The following is a 19,924-nucleotide window of genomic DNA, read 5'->3' as shown; positions in this document are numbered from 1 at the left end:
ATGGGGAGACTCAGTGTGGGGTGAATGGGGAGACTCAGTGTGGGGTGAATGGGGAGACTCAGTGTGGGGTGAATGGGGAGACAGTGTGGGGTGAATGGGGAGACGGTGTGGGGTGAATGGGGAGACGGTGTCGGGTGAATGGGGAGACTCGGTGTGGGGTGAATGGCCTGGTGCTGAGCGTCTCTCTGCACCGGTTTACAGTGCTGGGTGACACTGGTGTGTTGACAGTTTCCCATCAGTGATTCACTGAGTTTCAGGCTGTGTCTGAGAGGAGGTGAGCCAACTCCAGGGGAAAACAGAATAGCGAGGCAAACATCAGCTGCTTTTCTACATCTCCGAGCAACAGTTTCAGCGTGTTCTCATCCTTGCTTTCAAATCTCTCCCTGGCCTTGCCCCTCCCTATCTCTGTAACTTCCTCCAGCCCTACAACCCTCTGAGATCTCTGCGCTCCTCCAATTCTGGCCTCTTGAGTATCCCTGATTTTAATCACTCCACTATTGGCGGTCGTGCCTTCAGCTGCTGAGCCCCTCCGATTAACCCCAGCCCCTCCGATTAACCCCAGCCCCTATGATTTGCACAGTTAAACCAAACTCTGGATTTGTTAAATAACCTGTTGCCTGCCACCCCAGCCCAGCTGCCTGTTGTGTGGGAGTGTTGTCTCTCTGGTGCACTGCAGTTTGTGACGCACGAGTGGCTTTTGAGTGACATTAATGACTGTGTAATCAGTGCCTTGAAATGTCAGTGTGTGTATCCTGTCGCTGAGTCTCTAATGGGCCTTGTGTGATATTCAGCTCTCTTAGCTCAGTCCTGATGGTCAGTCACCTAGCAATCTCCTGACGCAATTTTCAGCTAACTGCCCAATAATGGGTCACTCCGATTTGACTGTTTTCATTTCTCTGGATGTGGGAAGGATTGAGGAGAATTAGTTCCTCAGTACCACAATTCGTGTTTACACAGGAACAGGAGGAGGCCATTGAGCCCCTCAAGCCTGCTCCGCCATTCAATTAGATCATGACTGATCTGTACCTCAACTCCATTTACCCACCTTAGCTCCATATCCCTTGATACCCTTACCTACAATTAATAGGGATAGAATATATTAGACTCTGTTGAAGAGGTTCCTGGATATTTTAATTAGGTTCTACGATTCCATCGGATCCACGAAAACCATGGACTAGTGGCTCAGCTCATGGAGGTGGGCACGCAGACTGTGTAGGGCGAACAGTGCTGATCCATCCGGATCTGACAGAGCCCGACTCGGGGAGTCCGCCCGGAGCCCGACTCGGGGAGTCTGCCCGGAGCCCGACTCGGGGAGTCCACGTGGACAGAGTCAGACCAAGTGGGGTTTTGGTCGATGGTTCAGAGTGAATATATTTCCCTGTTTATTGGAGAGCTGATTTAAGGAGTCATTTGACACTGTGTACATTCTGAATGTCTGTTATGTGACAAACATTCACTCGTGTGATTAACTTTCATTTAACAGTAGCAACGAACCTTTCAAAAGGAAAAGATAATTTTATGAAATCATTTAAAAAGATGAATTGTTTTTCTGAATATAACCATTCAGCTGGTTTGTGAGAGGCGAGCCCGGATGATAGGATTGTGCGAATTTTTCACTCTATTTACCCACCAGTGTCTCATGTGAGTGCTGTCTCTGACTGGGGTACCGGTCCCGCAGACACTGTCTCTCACTGGGGTACAGTTCCACAGACACTGACTCTCACTGGGGTACGGGTCCCGCAGACACTGACTCTCACTGGGGTACAGTTCCACAGACACTGACTCTCACTGGGGTACGGGTTCCACAGACACTGACTCTCACTGGGGTACCGGTCCCACAGACACTGACTCTCACTGGGGTACAGTCCCACAGACACTGACTCTCACTGGGGTACAGTTCCACAGACACTGACTCTCACTGGGGTACAGTTCCACAGACACTGATTCTCACTGGGGTACAGTTCCACAGACACTGACTCTCACTGGGGTACCGGTCCCACAGACACTGACTCTCACTGGGGTACAGTTCCACAGACACTGACTCTCACTGGGGTACAGTTCTACAGACACTGACTCTCACTGGGGTACAGTTCCACAGACACTGACTCTCACTGGGGTACCGGTCCCGCAGACACTGTCTCTCACTGGGGTACAGTTCCACAGACACTGACTCTCACTGGGGTACGGGTTCCGCAGACACTGACTCTCACTGGGGTACCGGTCCCACAGACACTGACTCTCACTGGGGTACGGGTTCCGCAGACACTGACTCTCACTTGGGTACTGTTCCACAGACACTGACTCTCACTGGGGTACAGTCCCACAGACACTGACTCTCACTGGGGTACAGTCCCACAGACACTGACTCTCACTGGGGTACAGTCCCACAGACACTGACTCTCACTGGGGTACAGTTCCACAGACACTGACTCTCACTGGGGTACAGTTCCACAGACACTGACTCTCACTTGGGTACTGGTCCCACAGACACTGACTCTCACTGGGGTACGGTTCCACAGACACTGACTCTCACTGGGGTACAGTTCCACAGACACTGACTCTCACTGGGGTACAGTTCCACAGACACTGACTCTCACTGGGGTACAGTTCCACAGACACTGACTCTCACTGGGGTACAGTTCCACAGACACTGACTCTCACTGGGGTACAGTTCCACAGACACTGACTCTCACTGGGGTACAGTTCCACAGACACTGACTCTCACTGGGGTACAGTTCCACAGACACTGACTCTCACTGGGGTACAGTTACACAGACACTGACTCTCACTGGGGTACGGGTTTCACAGACACTGACTCTCACTGGGGTACAGTTCCACAGGCACTGACTCTCACTGGGGTATGGGTTCCACACATACTGACTCTCTCTGTGGTACAGTTCCACAGACACTGACTCTCACTGTGGTACAGTTCCACAGACACTAACTCTCACTGGTGTACAGTTCCACAGACACTGACTCTCACTGCGGTACAGTTCCACAGACACTGACTCTCACTGGGGTACAGTTCCACAGGCACTGACTCTCACTGGTGTACAGTTCCACAGACCTGACTCTCACTGGGGTACAGTTCCACAGACACTGACTCTCACTGGGGTACAGTTCCACAGACACTGACTCTCACTGGGGTACAGTTCCACAGACACTGACTCTCACTGGGGTACAGTTCCACAGACACTGACTCTCACTGGGGTACAGTTCCACAGGCACTGACTCTCACTGGGGTCCAGGTTCCACATTAGGGTTATTCAGTGAGTAGTGAACCACGTTATCCAGGTGCAAGAGGTGGCCTATTCCTGTTTCCTATAAAGTTTGGTGAATGGATCAGCCGTGATCTGATTGAATAGCGGAACAGGCTCGAGGGGCTTGTTAAATTGTAAAGTTTAAATGTTCATGAAGAGGAAGTCATGACATGATGTATGTACAGTGAGTATTAACGCCTGCCTCTCACTCACAGATCTGGCAGCACCCCAAGTCTTTAATAATTAAATCTAATTCTTTTCTTTAATGAGAAGCCCTTCCTGCAGTTTCTACAAACAGTTCCTGACGGTGTTTATTGGGCGTGCTCAATGTGGTCAGACTTTATTCTGTAAGGCCTGATAGGGAGCAGCTAGCCGGAGATCTCTTTCTTATCGCCATGGTGACCATTAGGTTGTCCCTGACGAGATGCAGCCTCGACTCCCGGTGATCTCTGCATTGCCAGGTGGGCACAGGGTGATGTCACGTTTCCTGGGCTGCAGAGTTTAAGCGTATCAATCTAATTAGTGTTTATCCTTCAGTCAGTATTTCAGACAGTGTCTTCGTTGAAGCGCTTTGGAGCCTGGAGAGTTCTTGTCAATTGCTGCCCTCACTTCCACAGTTGTTTTCATCGATAGTTGCCCAGCCCTCAATGCCAGCCTCTAACCAGGGACAGGCTGCCTGGTTAGACCAAGATGTGTGAGAGCTGCCTGTATCCTGGTGCTGCCCCTACATTAATGGGCTTGTTCCCTACTTTTTGAGAAATGCCGATGAGAATGCATGGGAGGTACATGTCTGGGGCGGGCTGGGGGATACAACAACAACTTGCATTTATACAGCACCTTTAACATAGTAAAACATCCCAAGGCGCTTCACAGAAGCGTTACCAAACAAAAATTTGACACCGGGCCACATAAGGAGATATTGGGACAGGTGACCAAAAGCTTGGACAAAGAGGCAGGTGTGGTAAACCACTGTTATACCTGTCTGTATGTGTATGTGTATTCCACTAGGTACAGGTCTGGACATGCCTCGGCTGACTCCTCCCACTATTCCAGGTATATAAGTGACTACCTCCCAGTCCCTTAGTATTCTGGACGGGTCGACCACTCGAGACTAGACCTTCATTCTTTAGTTAATAAAAGCCTGGCTGTTACTCGCTTAACCTCAGTCTTTTGAGTAATTGATGGCGCATCAGCAGGTTTTAAGGAGCGTCTTAACAGGAGGGAGCGGTAGAGAGGCAGAGAGAATTTCAGAGGTCGCTGAAGGCACGGCTGCTAATGGTGGAGTGATGAGGCCAGAATTGGAGGAGTACAGAGATCGCAGAGGGTTGTGGGGCTGGAGGAGGTTACAGAGATAGAGAGGGGCGAGGCCACAGAGGGATTTGAGCACGAGGATGAGAATTTTAAACTCGAGGCTTTGCTGGACCGGGAGCCAGTGTAGGTCAGCGAACACGGGGGTGATGGGTGAACGGGACTGGGTGTGAGTTAGGACATGGGGCAGTGAGCACAGGGGGTGATGGGTGAACGGGACTGGGTGCGAGTTAGGACACGGGGCAGTGAGCACGGGGTGATGGGTGAACGGGACTGGGTGTGAGTTAGGGCACGGGGCAGTGAGCACAGGGGGTGATGGGTGAACGGACTGGGTGTGAGTTAGGACACGGGGCAGTGAGCACAGGGGGTGATGGGTGAACGGGACTGGGTGTGAGTTAGGACATGGGGCAGTGAGCACAGGGGGTGATGGGTGAACGGGACTGGGTGTGAGTTAGGACACCGGGCAGTGAGCACAGGGGGTGATGGGTGAACGGGACTTGGTGTGAGTTAGGACACGGGGCAGTGAGCACAGGGGGTGATGGGTGAACGGGACTGGGTGTGAGTTAGGACACCGGGCAGTGAGCACAGGGGGTGATGGGTGAACGGGACTTGGTGTGAGTTAGGACACGGGGCAGTGAGCACAGGGGTGATGGGTGAACGGGACTTGGTGCGAGTTAGGACACGGGGCAGTGAGCACAGGGGGTGATGGGTGAATGGGACTGGGTGTGAGTTAGGACACGGGGCAGTGAGCACAGGGGGTGATGGGTGAACGGGACTGGGTGTGAGTTAGGACACGGGGCAGTGAGCACAGGGGGTGATGGGTGAACGGGACTGGGTGTGAGTTAGGACACGGGGCAGTGAGCACAGGGGATGATGGGTGAACGGGACTTGGTGCGAGTTAGGACACGGGGCAGTGAGCACAGGGGATGATGGGTGAACGGGACTTGGTGCGAGTTAGGACACGGGGCAGTGAGCACAGGGGGTGATGGGTGAACGGGACTGGGTGTGAGTTAGGACACGGGGCAGTGAGCACAGGGGGTGATGGGTGAACGGGACTGGGTGTGAGTTAGGACACGGGGCAGTGAGCACGGGGTGATGGGTGAACGGGACTGGGTGTGAGTTAGGACACGGGGCAGTGAGCACAGGGGGTGATGGGTGAACGGGACTGGGTGTGAGTTAGGACACGGGGCAGTGAGCACAGGGGGTGATGGGTGAATGGGACTGGGTGTGAGTTAGGACACGGGGCAGTGAGCATGGGGTGATGGGTGAATGGGACTGGGTGTGAGTTAGGACACGGGGCAGTGAGCACAGGGGGTGATGGGTGAACGGGACTGGGTGTGAGTTAGGACACGGGGCAGTGAGCACAGGGGGTGATGGGTGAACGGGACTGGGTGTGAGTTAGGACACGGGGCAGTGAGCACAGGGGGTGATGGGTGAACGGGACTGGGTGTGAGTTAGGACACGGGGCAGTGAGCACAGGGGGTGATGGGTGAATGGGACTGGGTGTGAGTTAGGACACGGGGCAGTGAGCACAGGGGGTGATGGGTGAACGGGACTGGGTGTCAGTTAGGACACGGGGCAGTGAGCACAGGGGGTGATGGGTGAACGGGACTGGGTGTGAGTTAGGACACGGGGCAGTGAGCACAGGGGGTGATGGGTGAACGGGACTGGGTGTGAGTTAGGACACGGGGCAGTGAGCACAGGGGGTGATGGGTGAACGGGACTGGGTGTGAGTTAGGACACGGGGCAGTGAGCATGGGGTGATGGGTGAATGGGACTGGGTGTGAGTTAGGACACGGGGCAGTGAGCACAGGGGGTGATGGGTGAACGGGACTGGGTGTGAGTTAGGACACGGGGCAGTGAGCACGGGGTGATGGGTGAACGGGACTGGGTGTGAGTTAGGACACGGGGCAGTGAGCACAGGGGGTGATGGGTGAACGGGACTGGGTGTGAGTTAGGACACGGGGCAGTGAGCACAGGGGGTGATGGGTGAATGGGACTGGGTGTGAGTTAGGACACGGGGCAGTGAGCACAGGGGGTGATGGGTGAACGGGACTGGGTGTCAGTTAGGACACGGGGCAGTGAGCACAGGGGGTGATGGGTGAACGGGACTGGGTGTGAGTTAGGACACGGGGCAGTGAGCACAGGGGGTGATGGGTGAACGGGACTGGGTGTGAGTTAGGACACGGGGCAGTGAGCACAGGGGGTGATGGGTGAATGGGACTGGGTGTGAGTTAGGACACGGGGCAGTGAGCACAGGGGGTGATGGGTGAACGGGACTGGGTGTCAGTTAGGACACGGGGCAGTGAGCACAGGGGGTGATGGGTGAACGGGACTGGGTGTGAGTTAGGACACGGGGCAGTGAGCACAGGGGGTGATGGGTGAACGGGACTGGGTGTGAGTTAGGACACGGGGCAGTGAGCACAGGGGGTGATGGGTGAACGGGACTGGGTGTGAGTTAGGACACGGGGCAGTGAGCATGGGGTGATGGGTGAATGGGACTGGGTGTGAGTTAGGACACGGGGCAGTGAGCACAGGGGGTGATGGGTGAACGGGACTGGGTGTGAGTTAGTACACGGGGCAGTGAGCACGGGGTGATGGGTGAACGGGACTGGGTGTGAGTTAGGACACGGGGCAGTGAGCACAGGGGGTGATGGGTGAACGGGACTGGGTGTGAGTTAGGACACGGGGCAGTGAGCACAGGGGGTGATGGGTGAATGGGACTGGGTGTGAGTTAGGACACGGGGCAGTGAGCACAGGGGGTGATGGGTGAACGGGACTGGGTGTCAGTTAGGACACGGGGCAGTGAGCACGGGGTGATGGGTGAACGGGACTGGGTGTGAGTTCGGACACGGGGCAGTGAGCACAGGGGGTGATGGGTGAACGGGACTGGGTGTGAGTTAGGACACGGGGCAGTGAGCACAGGGGGTGATGGGTGAACGGGACTGGGTGTGAGTTAGGACACGGGGCAGTGAGCACAGGGGGTGATGGGTGAATGGGACTGGGTGTGAGTTAGGACACGGGGCAGTGAGCACAGGGGGTGATGGGTGAATGGTACTGGGTGTGAGTTAGGACACGGGGCAGTGAGCACAGGGGGTGATGGGTGAACGGGACTTGGTGCGAGTTAGGATTTGGGCAGCCGAGTTTTGGATGAGCTCAAGTTTATGGAGGGTGGAAGGTGGGAGGCCGGCCAGGAGTGCATTGGAATCGTCCAGTCTAGAGGTAACAAAGGCATGGATGAGGGTTTCAGCAGCGGATGAGTTGAAGCAGGAGCGGAGACGGAGACGAGCGATATTATTCAACACGGTCATCATGGTCTTGGCATAACTGCAACAAAACTCCAACTTCCTGTTCACTACCTCGCTCACATTATTTTAAAAGATAAAATGACCCTGTAATAATGGTTCTTGGGACTGTTTATTAAAATCTGATTGTATTATAACCGTCCCAACCCAGGATTCAGGTGATACATGCGCTGCCTGATGTGGTACTGGGCCATGCAGCAAAGGAAAGAGCCAGGTTCCATCTCTGACCCCAGCCAGAGTGGCACAGGGACCCAACCACCCTGAATTAGGGACGGGACAAATAACCAGTCAGGGTTCCTTCTGATAACCCAAGGAGTGTAACAAGTTTATACCTGGATGTGGTAAACCACTTTTATCGTTCACTATCGTTACACTATGGTTATCACTGTTATATCGTTACACTGTGGTTTACACTGTTGTATCACTACACGAGGTCGCCTCTTGTCACGCTGTTATACCTGGGCTGACCACTGCTGACTCCGCCCATGGCTCCACCTACTTGCCCAGGTATAAAGGTGGTCGACTGGCTGGTATTCCTCCTTGTTGGATCCGATCACCCACGAGGGTGGGCTCTGTTATTTAGCCAATAAAAACCTATAGTTACTTTCTTAACTCGTCGCTTTTCATTGGATGAATTGATAGGTATATCAATTTTATTGGCTAAATTTTGAAATGTCTTTAACGGAGCAGCCAAACGACCAGTCAGACGCCCAGCTACAACAGCCACAGCAGCCGGCCTGGCTGCGAGCCCTCCGACCGCCGTACCTGGATCTAAACCCACAGGCAGCAAACTCAGCCCTCGACTTCAAACACTGGCTGAGCTGTTTCGAATCCTACCTGGGAGAATCCGGCGTGCCTCAGAGATCCAAACTAAGAGTTCTGACCGCCCAAGTGAGCCCTAAAGTATTTGCACTCATCCAGGACCTTACTACATACGAGGCCGCCCTCAACCTGCTGAAAGAGCAGTACCGGAGCCCGGTAAATTCTATGTATGCCAGACATCTCCTAAGATCCCGCCCGCAACAGCCAGGAGAGTCTGTAGATGAATTTTTACGGGCGCGACAAACACTCGGCAGGGACTGTGACTTTAAAGCTGTAACGGCTGCAGAAAATACTGAAGAGAATATCCGCGATGCCTTCTTGAAAGGCCTTCGGTCCGACTACTCACGGCAAAGACTGCTCGAATCAAAGGACCTCGACCTGAACACAGCTGCAGCCCTCGCTCGCTCTCTGGAAGTGGCCCATCGGGACCTCGAAGCGTATTCCAGGTACTGTGCTGCGCGACCCTGGGACTCGGGCCCAACCCCGACCGCAATACCCCTCGCACCGCCGCCTCTGGGACCTACCTCAGCGTCGGCGTCCCGGACCCGATCAGGACCGCCACCCCTGGTACCGGCTGCGACATCAGAGCCCCGCGATCGGGCCGCCGGCTGCTTTTTCTGTGGCCAGGCGAAACACCCGAGGGCGCGCTGCCCTGCAAGAAACGCGACCTGTTCCGACTGCCACAAGAAAGGCCACTTCGCGAAGGCCTGCAGGGGGAAAGCCACAGACGCCAGCAGTGCCTCATGTGAGTTGTGGGGGCGGCCATCTTTCATCAAGGCCACAGATGCCAGTGTCCCCTCGTGTGAGTCGTGGGGGCGGCCATCTTTCATCAAGGCCACCGACACCGGCAGTGCCTCATGTGAGTTGTGGGGGCGGCCATCTTCTCCGCCATTTTATGCAACGTCGTGGGCACCGCCATTTTGTTCACCACACTCGACCGCCACCTTGTCTCCAGACCCGACCGCAGCCTCACCCACAGACTACAGCAGCTCGCTCAGCCATACACTAGCCTCCGTCACACTGGACCAAGCTCGCCCGCATCACCTGTCCAAGTCCATGATGGACATCAAAGTAAACGGCCACGCCACGACCTGCCTGTTCGACAGCGGAAGCACGGAGAGTTTCATCCATCCAGACACGGTGAGCCACTACTCCCTCACTGTCCAGCCAACGCGCAACCGGATCTCGATGGCGTCGAGGTCCCATTCAACAGACATCAGCGGATACTGTGTTGTGACCCTGTCGGTTAGGGGCACGGAGTATAAAAATTTTAAACTTCTCGTCCTGCCCCAACTCTTCGCTGCCGTCCTACTAGGGCTGGATTTCGAATCCCACCTTCAAAGTGTCACTTTGGCATACGGTGGACCCCTCCCCCCACTCACAGTCGACAACCAACAGCCTTTAAACCGCCCACCGCGTACCACCTGCGGCCTATCCACCCTCCGGGTTCCGCCCCCCTCCCTGTTCGCCAACCTCACCCGCGACTGTAAACCCGTCGCTACCAAGAGCAGGCGGTACAGCGCCGGGGACAGAGCTTTTATTAGCTCTGAGGTGCAGCGTCTCCTGAAAGAGGGCATCATCGAGAGGAGCAACAGCCCCTGGCGTGCCCAGGTCGTAGTCGTTAAGACCGGCGATAAAAACCGCCTAGTCATCGACTACAGCCAAACCATAAACCGGTACACCCAGCTGGACGCATACCCCCTTCCCCGCATATCTGATATGGTCAATCAGATTGCACAGTACCGAATATTCTCTACCATCGACCTTAAGTCGGCCTACCACCAACTCCCTATCCGCCCTGAGGACCGCCAGTATACCGCCTTCGAGGCGAATGGCCGCCTCTACCACTTCCTTAGGGTTCCCTTCGGCGTCACCAACGGGGTTTCGGTCTTCCAAAGGGAGATGGACCGGATGGTTGACCAGAACGGGCTGCAAGCCACGTTCCCCTATCTAGATAACGTCACCATCTGCGGCCGCGACCGGCAGGACCATGATGTTAATCTGGAGAGATTCCTCCGTACGGCCCAACGGCTGAACCTCACCTACAATAAGGAGAAATGTGTGTTTAACACCTCGTGCCTTGCCATCCTCGGCTGCGTAGTAGAGAACGGAGTCATCGGCCCCGACCCCGAAAGAATGCGCCCCCTCATGGAGCTTCCCCTCCCCCACTGTCCAAAGGCGCTGAAGAGGACCCTGGGGCTTTTCGCCTATTATGCCCAATGGGTGCCGAATTATGCGGACAAAGCCAGACCCCTCATGAAGTCCGCCTCCTTCCCCCTGACGGCAGAAGCGTGCGCAGCCTTCTCCCTCATTAAGGGAGACATTGCTAAGGCCACAATGCATGCGGTGGATGAGTCTATCCCTTTCCAAGTGGAGAGCGATGCATCCGACTTCGCCCTAGCCGCAACCCTTAACCAGGAGGGGAGACCGGTGGCCTTCTTCTCAAGGACCCTCCAGGGCCCTGAGATCCGGCACTCCTCGGTCGAGAAGGAGGCCCAGGCGATCGTGGAGGCTGTACGACGCTGGAGGCATTACCTGGCAGGCAAACGATTTACCCTCCTCACCGACCAGCGTTCGGTCGCTTTTATGTTTAATAACAAGCTGAGGGGCAAAATCAAGAACGACAAGATCTTGAGGTGGAGAATCGAGCTCTCCACCTATGATTATGATATCTTGTACCGGCCTGGTAAACTGAACGAACCCCCAGATGCTCTATCACGAAGTACATGCGCCAACGCGCAAATTGATAGACTGCAGACCCTCCACAACGACCTCTGCCACCCCGGAGTCACCAGACTTTACCACTTCATTAAGGCCCGCAACCTGCCCTACTCCATCGAGGAGGTCAGGACCATGACCAGGAACTGCCAAACCTGTGCCGAATGCAAACCGCATTTCTTTAGGCCGGACAGAGCAAGCCTGATCAAGGCCACCCGCCCCTTCGAGCGCTTGAGCATCGATTTTAAGGGGCCCCTCCCGTCCTCTGACCGTAATGTGTACTTCCTCAACATCATTGACGAGTACTCCCGTTTCCCCTTTGCCTTCCCCTGCCCAGACATGACCAGTACCACGGTCATCAAATGCCTGAACGACCTCTTCGCCGTGTTCGGGTTCCCGAACTATATACATAGCGACCGGGGCTCCTCCTTCATGAGCGAGGAACTTCGCCAGTTCCTACTAGCGAGAGGTATTGCTGCAAGCAGGACCACCAGCTACAACCCCCGAGGGAACGGCCAGGTGGAAAGAGAGAACGCGACTGTCTGGAAGGCCGTTCTCTTAGCCTTAAAGTCCAAGGGCCTCCCAACCTCTCGCTGGCAGGAAGTCCTCCCGGCAGCGCTGCATTCCATCCGGCCACTGCTTTGCACTGCCATTAACGCCACCCCCCATGAACGAATGTTTGTTTTCCCCAGGAAGTCAACTACGGGAACCACGCTACCAACTTGGCTGACCTCTCCGGGGCCCGTCTTGCTGCGAAAGCACACGAGGGCCCATAAAACGGACCCCCTGGTCGAGAGGGTGGACCTCCTGCACGCCAACCCCCAGTACGCCTATGTGGCATACCCAGACGGGCGGGAGGACACAGTCTCCTTACGAGACCTCGCACCCTCGGGCATCCCTGAGACACCACCGTTACCCCCCACCACCCCCCCAAATCCAGCCCAGGTAGACGGCATGCCGGAACCCCACGAGCCTTCGCCGACCACGCAGACACCAGCATTAACATCGGATACTGCATCACCGCCGCCGCTGCTGCGACGATCGGAAAGGCTTACGAGGCCTCCGGACAGACTGACATACCCAAACTGGTAGTACACTTCACCCCGCCGGACTCAAATCTAAACAAGGGGTGAATGTGGTAAACCACTTTTATCGTTCACTATCGTTACACTATGGTTATCACTGTTATATCGCTACACTATGGTTATCACTGTTTACACTGTTGTATCACTACACGAGGTCGCCTCTTGTCACGCTGTTATACCTGGGCTGACCACTGCTGACTCCGCCCATGGCTCCACCTACTTGCCCAGGTATAAAGGTGGTCGACTGGCTGGTATTCCTCCTTGTTGGATCCGATCACCCACGAGGGTGGGCTCTGTTATTTAGCCAATAAAAACCTATAGTTACTGTCTTAACTCGTCGCTTTTCATTGGATGAATTGATAGGTATATCACTGGACTTGTCTGTCTGTCCCGGTTTATGACTGTCTGTGACAGCCTGTGTGTTGGGGTGGTGAAACGCAGATCCTATTTCCAGCATGGAAGCCACTTCAAAGGGAATTGTTTACATTGATTACTTGCAGACAGTCCCGTTAGGACACAGTGGCTTGGTTAGTTCAGCGGACAACCTATGAGTTTGCTGCTCTGGAAAGAGTCAAATCCTGTTTGGTGTGGCTGTGTTTGTTGAAGTAGTGGATATGTGCAGTTCCTTTTTGTCTCTGGACAAAGAGCAGAAAGGCACTGAACCAGGTTTCCCATGTCCTTCAGATTCCTATTTTATTGTGCCTTTATGAATCGGAGGCCACAGGAGCTTCACAAGCACCAGTTCTCACATAAAGCTTTTCATCTAAAAACTGGTTCAAAAGTTACAGAAAAGAATTGCTTAAATGTTTATTTTATTGGTACAGGTAGTGCAAAGTTAAGTTCAGTTGAGTGTTAACTTTGTCTGCTGATTTAATCCAACCATTCTGTATAATTGTATCCATTATATAAATCTAATTCGTTTTTTTAGCCTGAACTATTTAATCTAATAGTTTGGTCTTTTCCATTGATTCAGACAGATCTTGAGGATAAGGTTGGTAGGCAAGGAATGGCCGGGGCGGAAGGAGGGGAATCCAGGTTGCGGTAGTAAGGCGATGATAGACCTCACCACCCAATCTTTCCCTCTTTCTCTGCTGCCATCCTGCACAATTTCTGACGGGGTTTCAGAGGAGAATGCAGCCCTCACTAGGCTCACACATAAAGGATGCCCATTGGTTGAAGGACAAGAGGGTGCCAGCACCTGTTGAACTGTACCCAGACTTACTGCCTTCAGGACAGGAGGGAAAACAATTTGGGGAGAGAATGCCCAAGGTGGTAATTGTTACTTGTTCTGAAGGATCGGGTTCAGCATCATCACTGCCTTCCTGGTGATGGAGAGTGAGTGTGTGCAGTAACAGGACACTCTAGCCTCAGAAACTACAACAACAACAACTTGTATTTATATAGCCCCTTTAATGTAGTAAAACGTCCCAAGGTGCTTCACAGGAGTGTTGTAAGACAAAAAAATTGACACATAAGGAGAAATTAGGGCAGATGAACAAAAAGCTTGGTCAAAGAGGTAGGTTTTAAAGAGTGACTTAAAGGAGGAGAGAGGCGGACCGGTTTAGGCATCTTGGGGGGTTGTGGGGCTGAAGGAGATTACAGAGCTAGGAAGGGGCGAGGCCATGGAGGGATTTGAAAACAAGGATGAGAATTTTGAAATCGAGGCGCTGCTTAACCGGGAGCGAATGTAGGTCAGCGAGCACAGGGGTGATCACGGGTGAATGGGACTTGGTGCGAGTTAGGACACGGGCAGCCGAGTTTTGGATGATCTCAAGTTTACGTAGGGTGGAATGTGGTAGCCAGCCAGGAGTGCGTTGGAATAGTCAAGTCTAGAGGTAACAAAGGCATGGATGAGGGTTTCAGCAGCGGAGCTGAGGCAGGGGCGGAGACAGGCAATGTTATGGAGGTGGAAGTAGGCGGTCTTTGTTATGCTGCGGATATGTGGTCGGAAGCTCATTTCAAGGTCAAATGTGACACCAAGGTTGCGAACAGTGTGGTTCAGCCTCAGGCAGATGTTAGGGAGAGGGATGGAGTCAGTGGCGAGCGACAGGGGCCTTTGGTGGAAATGCAAGCTCTCATTGCATTAGGTGCACCTCAACAGCAGGTGAGCAGAGACTGGGAATGCGGTGCAAATAGAAGCTGTATCTGTCTGTGTGCTGTCACCCTGACACACTGCAGCCTGGTGCTGGGAGGGCACAGCCCTCTGCTGCTGTGCCGAGGTATAGTGGCAGCTCCAGCTCACAGGATGGCCAATTAATATCGTCATAATGGCTGCCTTTGCCTTGGATTGCCTACCTGACCCATCCTCCCCCAGTCTGTAATCACAACCCTTTCTTACCCAGTCCCTGCTTTGTGGCTCCCATCTCGAGCCTGCTTATTAAACGGCACTAATTGCTCCAGATTCAGTGTTACGCGAGCAGATGTTTCAGGCCTGTTTGCAGGAGCTTTGACATCAGCAAACAGTCGAGCTGAATCGTTACTGAGATACCTGCTATCTATCTGTCAGTAACTTAGACTGGGGGTTTGAAATAACAACAGAAAATGCTGGAAACACTCAGCAGGTCAGGCAGCATCAGGGTCCCCCGACTCGAAATGTTGACTCTCCTCGATGCTGCCTGACCTGCTGAGTGTTTCCAGCATTTTCTGTTGTTATTTCAGATTTCCAGCATCCGCAGTATTTTGCTATTGTATTAGACTGGGAGTTACCTGGCTGTAAACTCTCAGTCTGTGTCAACGAGTTCATCAGAGTGGAGTGGTCACTGCCTGGGCATTGAAGCCAGTCAGACAGACCAGGAATGCCACTGTTCATTCTGCCACATGTGCTGGGTGACTGACGACAGTCAGGGGCTCAGTGCTCCTTAGCCAAGGAGAAGAACAATCAGGCAGGAGTCCCGCTCCTGATTCCTATCCAGTTACCCTGCTGCAAAGTGCGTGTGGATGTGAGTTAAGGACAGGAATGGGCTCAGCCCTAATGCTCTTTGCGATCAAACAGTTTGCTGGCACTCGTTGTCTAGGCTGAGATTTGAAGACTGCAGGTCGGATGAGGTTCCAGAGGGCAGGTGCATCTGTGGAGTCCGTATCCCAGTGAGAGCCAGCACCCGGAGAGGAGTGTGCAAGTAGAGAGGCCTGTCGTTTGGACTGATCTGTGTATATTGTCACCCGATTCTGGGGCCGAGTCCAGTGTTCGTTCTTGTCTTGGTGTCCCTCATTTAGTCGTTTTATCTTTTTTTGATTCTCTTGCAGAGTGCAGGTGGAGTTCTACGTAAATGAAAACACATTCAAAGAACGACTCAAATTATTCTTCATCAAAAACCAGCGATCTAGTAAGTAGAACTTCTCGAAGTTTCTGTTGGGTGGTTGGTCAGTGAGTGTGGGTGGGTGAGTGGCAGGCATGAAGTATTAGACACCATGTGGAATAAGATGCCTGTGTGCTTCCTCGTAACCTTGTGGGGTAAGGGCACCGCTCATTGTGGTACTGAGCCCCACAGACATTGTGCCCAATGGTGCTCAGTTACTTGATCTGAGCAGGGGGCGGGGATGGAGGCAGGGGGCGGGGATAGGGGGAGGGGGCGGGGATGGAGAGAGGGGGCGGGGATAGGGGAGGGGGAAGGGATAGGGGAGGGGGCAGGGATAGGAGGAGGGGCGGGGATGGAGGGAGGGGGCGGGGATAGGGGGAGGGAGGGGTGGGGATGGAGGGAGAGGGCGGGGATAGGGGAGGGGGCAGGGATGGAGGGAGAGGGCAGGGATGGGGAGGATAGGGGGCGGGGAAGGGGTTGGGGATGGAGGGAGAGGGCGGGGATAGGGGAGGGGATGGGGGGGTGATATACCTATCAATTCATCCAATGAAAAGCGACGAGTTAAGAAAGTAACTATAGGTTTTTATTGGCTAAATAACAGAGCCCACCCTCGTGGGTGATCGGATCCAACAAGGAGGAATACCAGCCAGTCGACCACCTTTATACCTGGGCAGGTAGGTGGAGCCATGGGCGGAGTCAGCAGTGGTCAGCCCAGGTATAACAGCGTGACAAGAGGCGACCTCGTGTAGTGATACAACAGTGTAAACAGTGATAACCATAGTGTAACGATAGTGAACGATAAAAGTGGTTTACCACATTCACCCCTTGTTTAGATTTGAGTCCGGCGGGGTGAAGTGTACTACCAGTTCGGGTATGTCAGTCTGTCCGGAGGCCTCGTAAGCCTTTCTGATCATCGCAGCAGCGGCGGCGGTGATGCAGTATCCGACGTTAATGCTGGTGTCTGCGTGGTCGGCGAAGGCTCGTGGGGTTCCGGCATGCCGTCTACCTGGGCTGGATCTGGGGGAGTGGTGGGGGGTAATGGTGGTGTCTCAGGGGTGCCCGAGGATGCGAGGTCTCGTAAGGAGACTGTGTCCTCCCGCCCGTCTGGGTATGCCACATAGGCGTACTGGGGGTTGGCGTGCAGGAGGTCCACCCTCTCGACCAGGGGGTCCGTTTTATGGGCCCTCGTGTGCTTTCGCAGCAAGACGGGCCCCGGAGAGGTCAGCCAAGTTGGTAGCGTGGTTCCCGTAGTCGATTTCCTGGGGAAAACAAACATTCGTTCATGGGGGGGTGGCGCTAATGGCAGTGCAAAGCAGTGACCGGATGGAGTGCAGCGCTGCCGGGAGGACTTCCTGCCAGCGAGAGGTTGGGAGGCCCTTAGACTTTAAGGCTAAGAGAACGGCCTTCCAGACAGTCGCGTTCTCTCTTTCCACCTGGCCGTTCCCCCGGGGGTTGTAGCTGGTGGTCCCGCTTGCAGCAATACCTCTCGCTAGTAGGAACTGGCGAAGTTCCTCACTCATGAAGGAGGAGCCCCGGTCGCTATGTATATAGTTCGGGAACCCGAACAAGGCGAAGAGGTCGTTCAGGCATCTGATGACCGTGGTACTGGTCATGTCTGGGCAGGGGAAGGCGAAGGGGAAACGGGAGTACTCATCAATAATGTTGAGGAAGTACACATTACGGTCAGAGGACGGGAGGGGCCCCTTAAAATCGATGCTCAAGCGCTCGAAGGGGCGGGTGGCCTTGATCAGGCTTGCTCTGTCCGGCCTAAAGAAATGCGGTTTGCATTCGGCACAGGTTTGGCAGTTCCTGGTCATGGTCCTGACCTCCTCGATGGAGTAGGGCAGGTTGCGGGCCTTAATGAAGTGGTAAAGTCTGGTGACCCCGGGGTGGCAGAGGTCGTTGTGGAGGGTCTGCAGTCTATCACTTTGCACACTGGCGCATGTACTTCGTGATAGAGCATCTGGGGGTTCGTTCAGTTTACCAGGCCGGTACAAGATATCATAATCATAGGTGGAGAGCTCGATTCTCCACCTCAAGATCTTGTCGTTCTTGATTTTGCCCCTCAGCTTGTTATTAAACATAAAGGCGACCGAACGTTGGTCGGTGAGGAGGGTAAATCGTTTGCCTGCCAGGTAATGCCTCCAGCGTCGTACAGCCTCCACGATCGCCTGGGCCTCCTTCTCGACCGAGGAGTGCCGGATCTCAGGGCCCTGGAGGGTCCTTGAGAAGAAGGCCACTGGTCTCCCCTCCTGGTTAAGGGTTGCGGCCAGGGCGAAGTCGGATGCATCGCTCTCCACTTGGAAAGGGATAGACTCATCCACCGCGTGCATTGTGGCCTTAGCAATGTCTCCCTTAATGAGGGAGAAGGCTGCGCACGCTTCTGCCATCAGGGGGAAGGAGGTGGACTTCATGAGGGGTCTGGCTTTGTCCGCATAATTGGGCACCCATTGGGCATAGTAGGCGAAGAGCCCCAGGGTTCTCCTCAGCGCCTTTGGACAGTGGGGGAGGGGAAGCTCCATGAGGGGGCGCATTCTTTCGGGGTCGGGGCCGATGACTCCGTTCTCTACTACGCAGCCGAGGATGGCAAGGCGCGAGGTGTTAAACACACATTTCTCCTTATTGTAGGTGAGGTTCTGCCGCTGGGCCGTACGGAGGAATCTCTCCAGATTAGCATCGTGGTCCTGCCGGTCGCGGCCGCAGATGGTGACGTTATCTAGATAGGGGAACGTGGCTTGCAGCCCGTTCTGGTCAACCATCCGGTCCATCTCCCTTTGGAAGACCGAAACCCCGTTGGTGACGCCGAAGGGAACCCTCAGGAAGTGGTAGAGGCGGCCATTCGCCTCGAAGGCGGTATACTGGCAGTCCTCAGGGCGGATAGGGAGTTGGTGATAAGCCGACTTAAGGTCGATGGTAGAGAATACGCGGTACTGTGCAATCTGATTGACCATATCAGATATGCGGGGAAGGGGGTATGCGTCCAGCTGGGTGTACCGGTTTATGGTTTGGCTGTAGTCGATGACTAGGCGGTTTTTATCGCCGGTCTTGACGACTACGACCTGAGCGTGCCAGGGGCTGTTGCTCCTCTCGATGATGCCCTCCTTCAGGAGGCGCTGCACTTCAGAGCTAATAAAAGCTCTGTCCCCGGCGCTGTACCGCCTGCTCTTGGTGGCTACGGGTTTACAGTCGCGGGTGAGGTTGGCGAACAGGGAGGGAGGCGGAACCCTGAGGGTGGATAGGCCGCAGGTGGTACGCGGTGGGCGGTTTAAAGGCTGCTGGTTGTCGACTGTGAGTGGGGGGAGGGGTCTACCGTATGCTAGAGTGACACTTTGAAGGTGGGATTGGAAATCCAGCCCTAGTAGGACGGCAGCGCAGAGTTGGGGCAGGACGAGAAGTTTAAAATTTTTATACTCCGTGCCCCTAACCGACAGGGTCACAACACAGTAGCCGCTGATGTCTGTAGAGTGGGACCTAGACGCTATCGAGACCCGGTTGCGCGTTGGCCGGACAGTGAGGGAGTAGTGGCTCACCGTGTCTGGATGGATGAAGCTCTCCGTGCTTCCGCTGTCGAACAGGCAGGTCGTGGCGTGGCCGTTTACTTCGATGTCCATCATGGACTTGGACAGGTGATGCGGGCGAGCTTGGTCCAGTGTGACGGAGGCTAGTGTATGGCTGAGCGAGCTGCTGTAGTCTGCGGGTGAGGCGGTGGTCGGGTCTGGAGGCGAGGTGGCGGTCGAGTGTGGTGGGTAAAATGGCGGCGCCCACGAGGTGGAGTAAGATGGCGGAGAAGATGGCTGCCCCCACAGCTCACATGTGGCACTGCTGGTGTCGGTGGCCTTGATCAAAGATGGCCGCCCCCACGACTCACACGAGGGGATACTGGCATCTGTGGCCTTGATGAAAGATGGCCGCCCCCACAGCTCGCATGAGGCACTGCTGGTGTCTGTGGCTCTCCCTCTGCAGGCCTTAGCGAAGTGGCCTTTCTTCTGGCAACTGGAGCAAGTCGCGTTTCTCGCAGGGCAGCGCGACCTCGGGTGTTTCGCCTGGCCGCAGAAGAAGCAGCCGGCGGCCCGATCGCGGGGGTCCGATGTCGCAGCCGGTACCGGGGGTGGCGGTCCCGATCGGGTCCG

General features: G+C 54.7%; 1 protein-coding gene across 6 annotated transcripts in view; it reads left to right on the top strand.

Moving 5' to 3' along the window:
* The window catches only part of kcnt2b (potassium sodium-activated channel subfamily T member 2b), a 116,890-nt gene that overhangs the window by 12,078 nt on the left and 84,888 nt on the right, over positions 1-19,924 (top strand). For 5 of the 6 annotated variants that reach the window (XM_085971939.1, XM_085971936.1, XM_085971937.1 and 2 more), the window contains exon 2: positions 15,742-15,821. In XM_085971939.1, the coding sequence (XP_085828065.1) occupies positions 15,742-15,821 (80 nt within the window). Of the gene's footprint in view, positions 1-15,741; positions 15,822-19,924 lie in introns of those variants that run through there. The other variant, XM_085971942.1, reaches the window with a different exon arrangement.

The sequence above is a fragment of the Somniosus microcephalus genome, chromosome 31, assembly GCF_052327205.1.
Source record: "Somniosus microcephalus isolate GS21.2 chromosome 31, FLI_Smic_1.0, whole genome shotgun sequence".
Lineage (NCBI taxonomy): Eukaryota > Metazoa > Chordata > Chondrichthyes > Squaliformes > Somniosidae > Somniosus > Somniosus microcephalus.
This window is presented reverse-complemented; position numbering and strand designations above follow the sequence as displayed.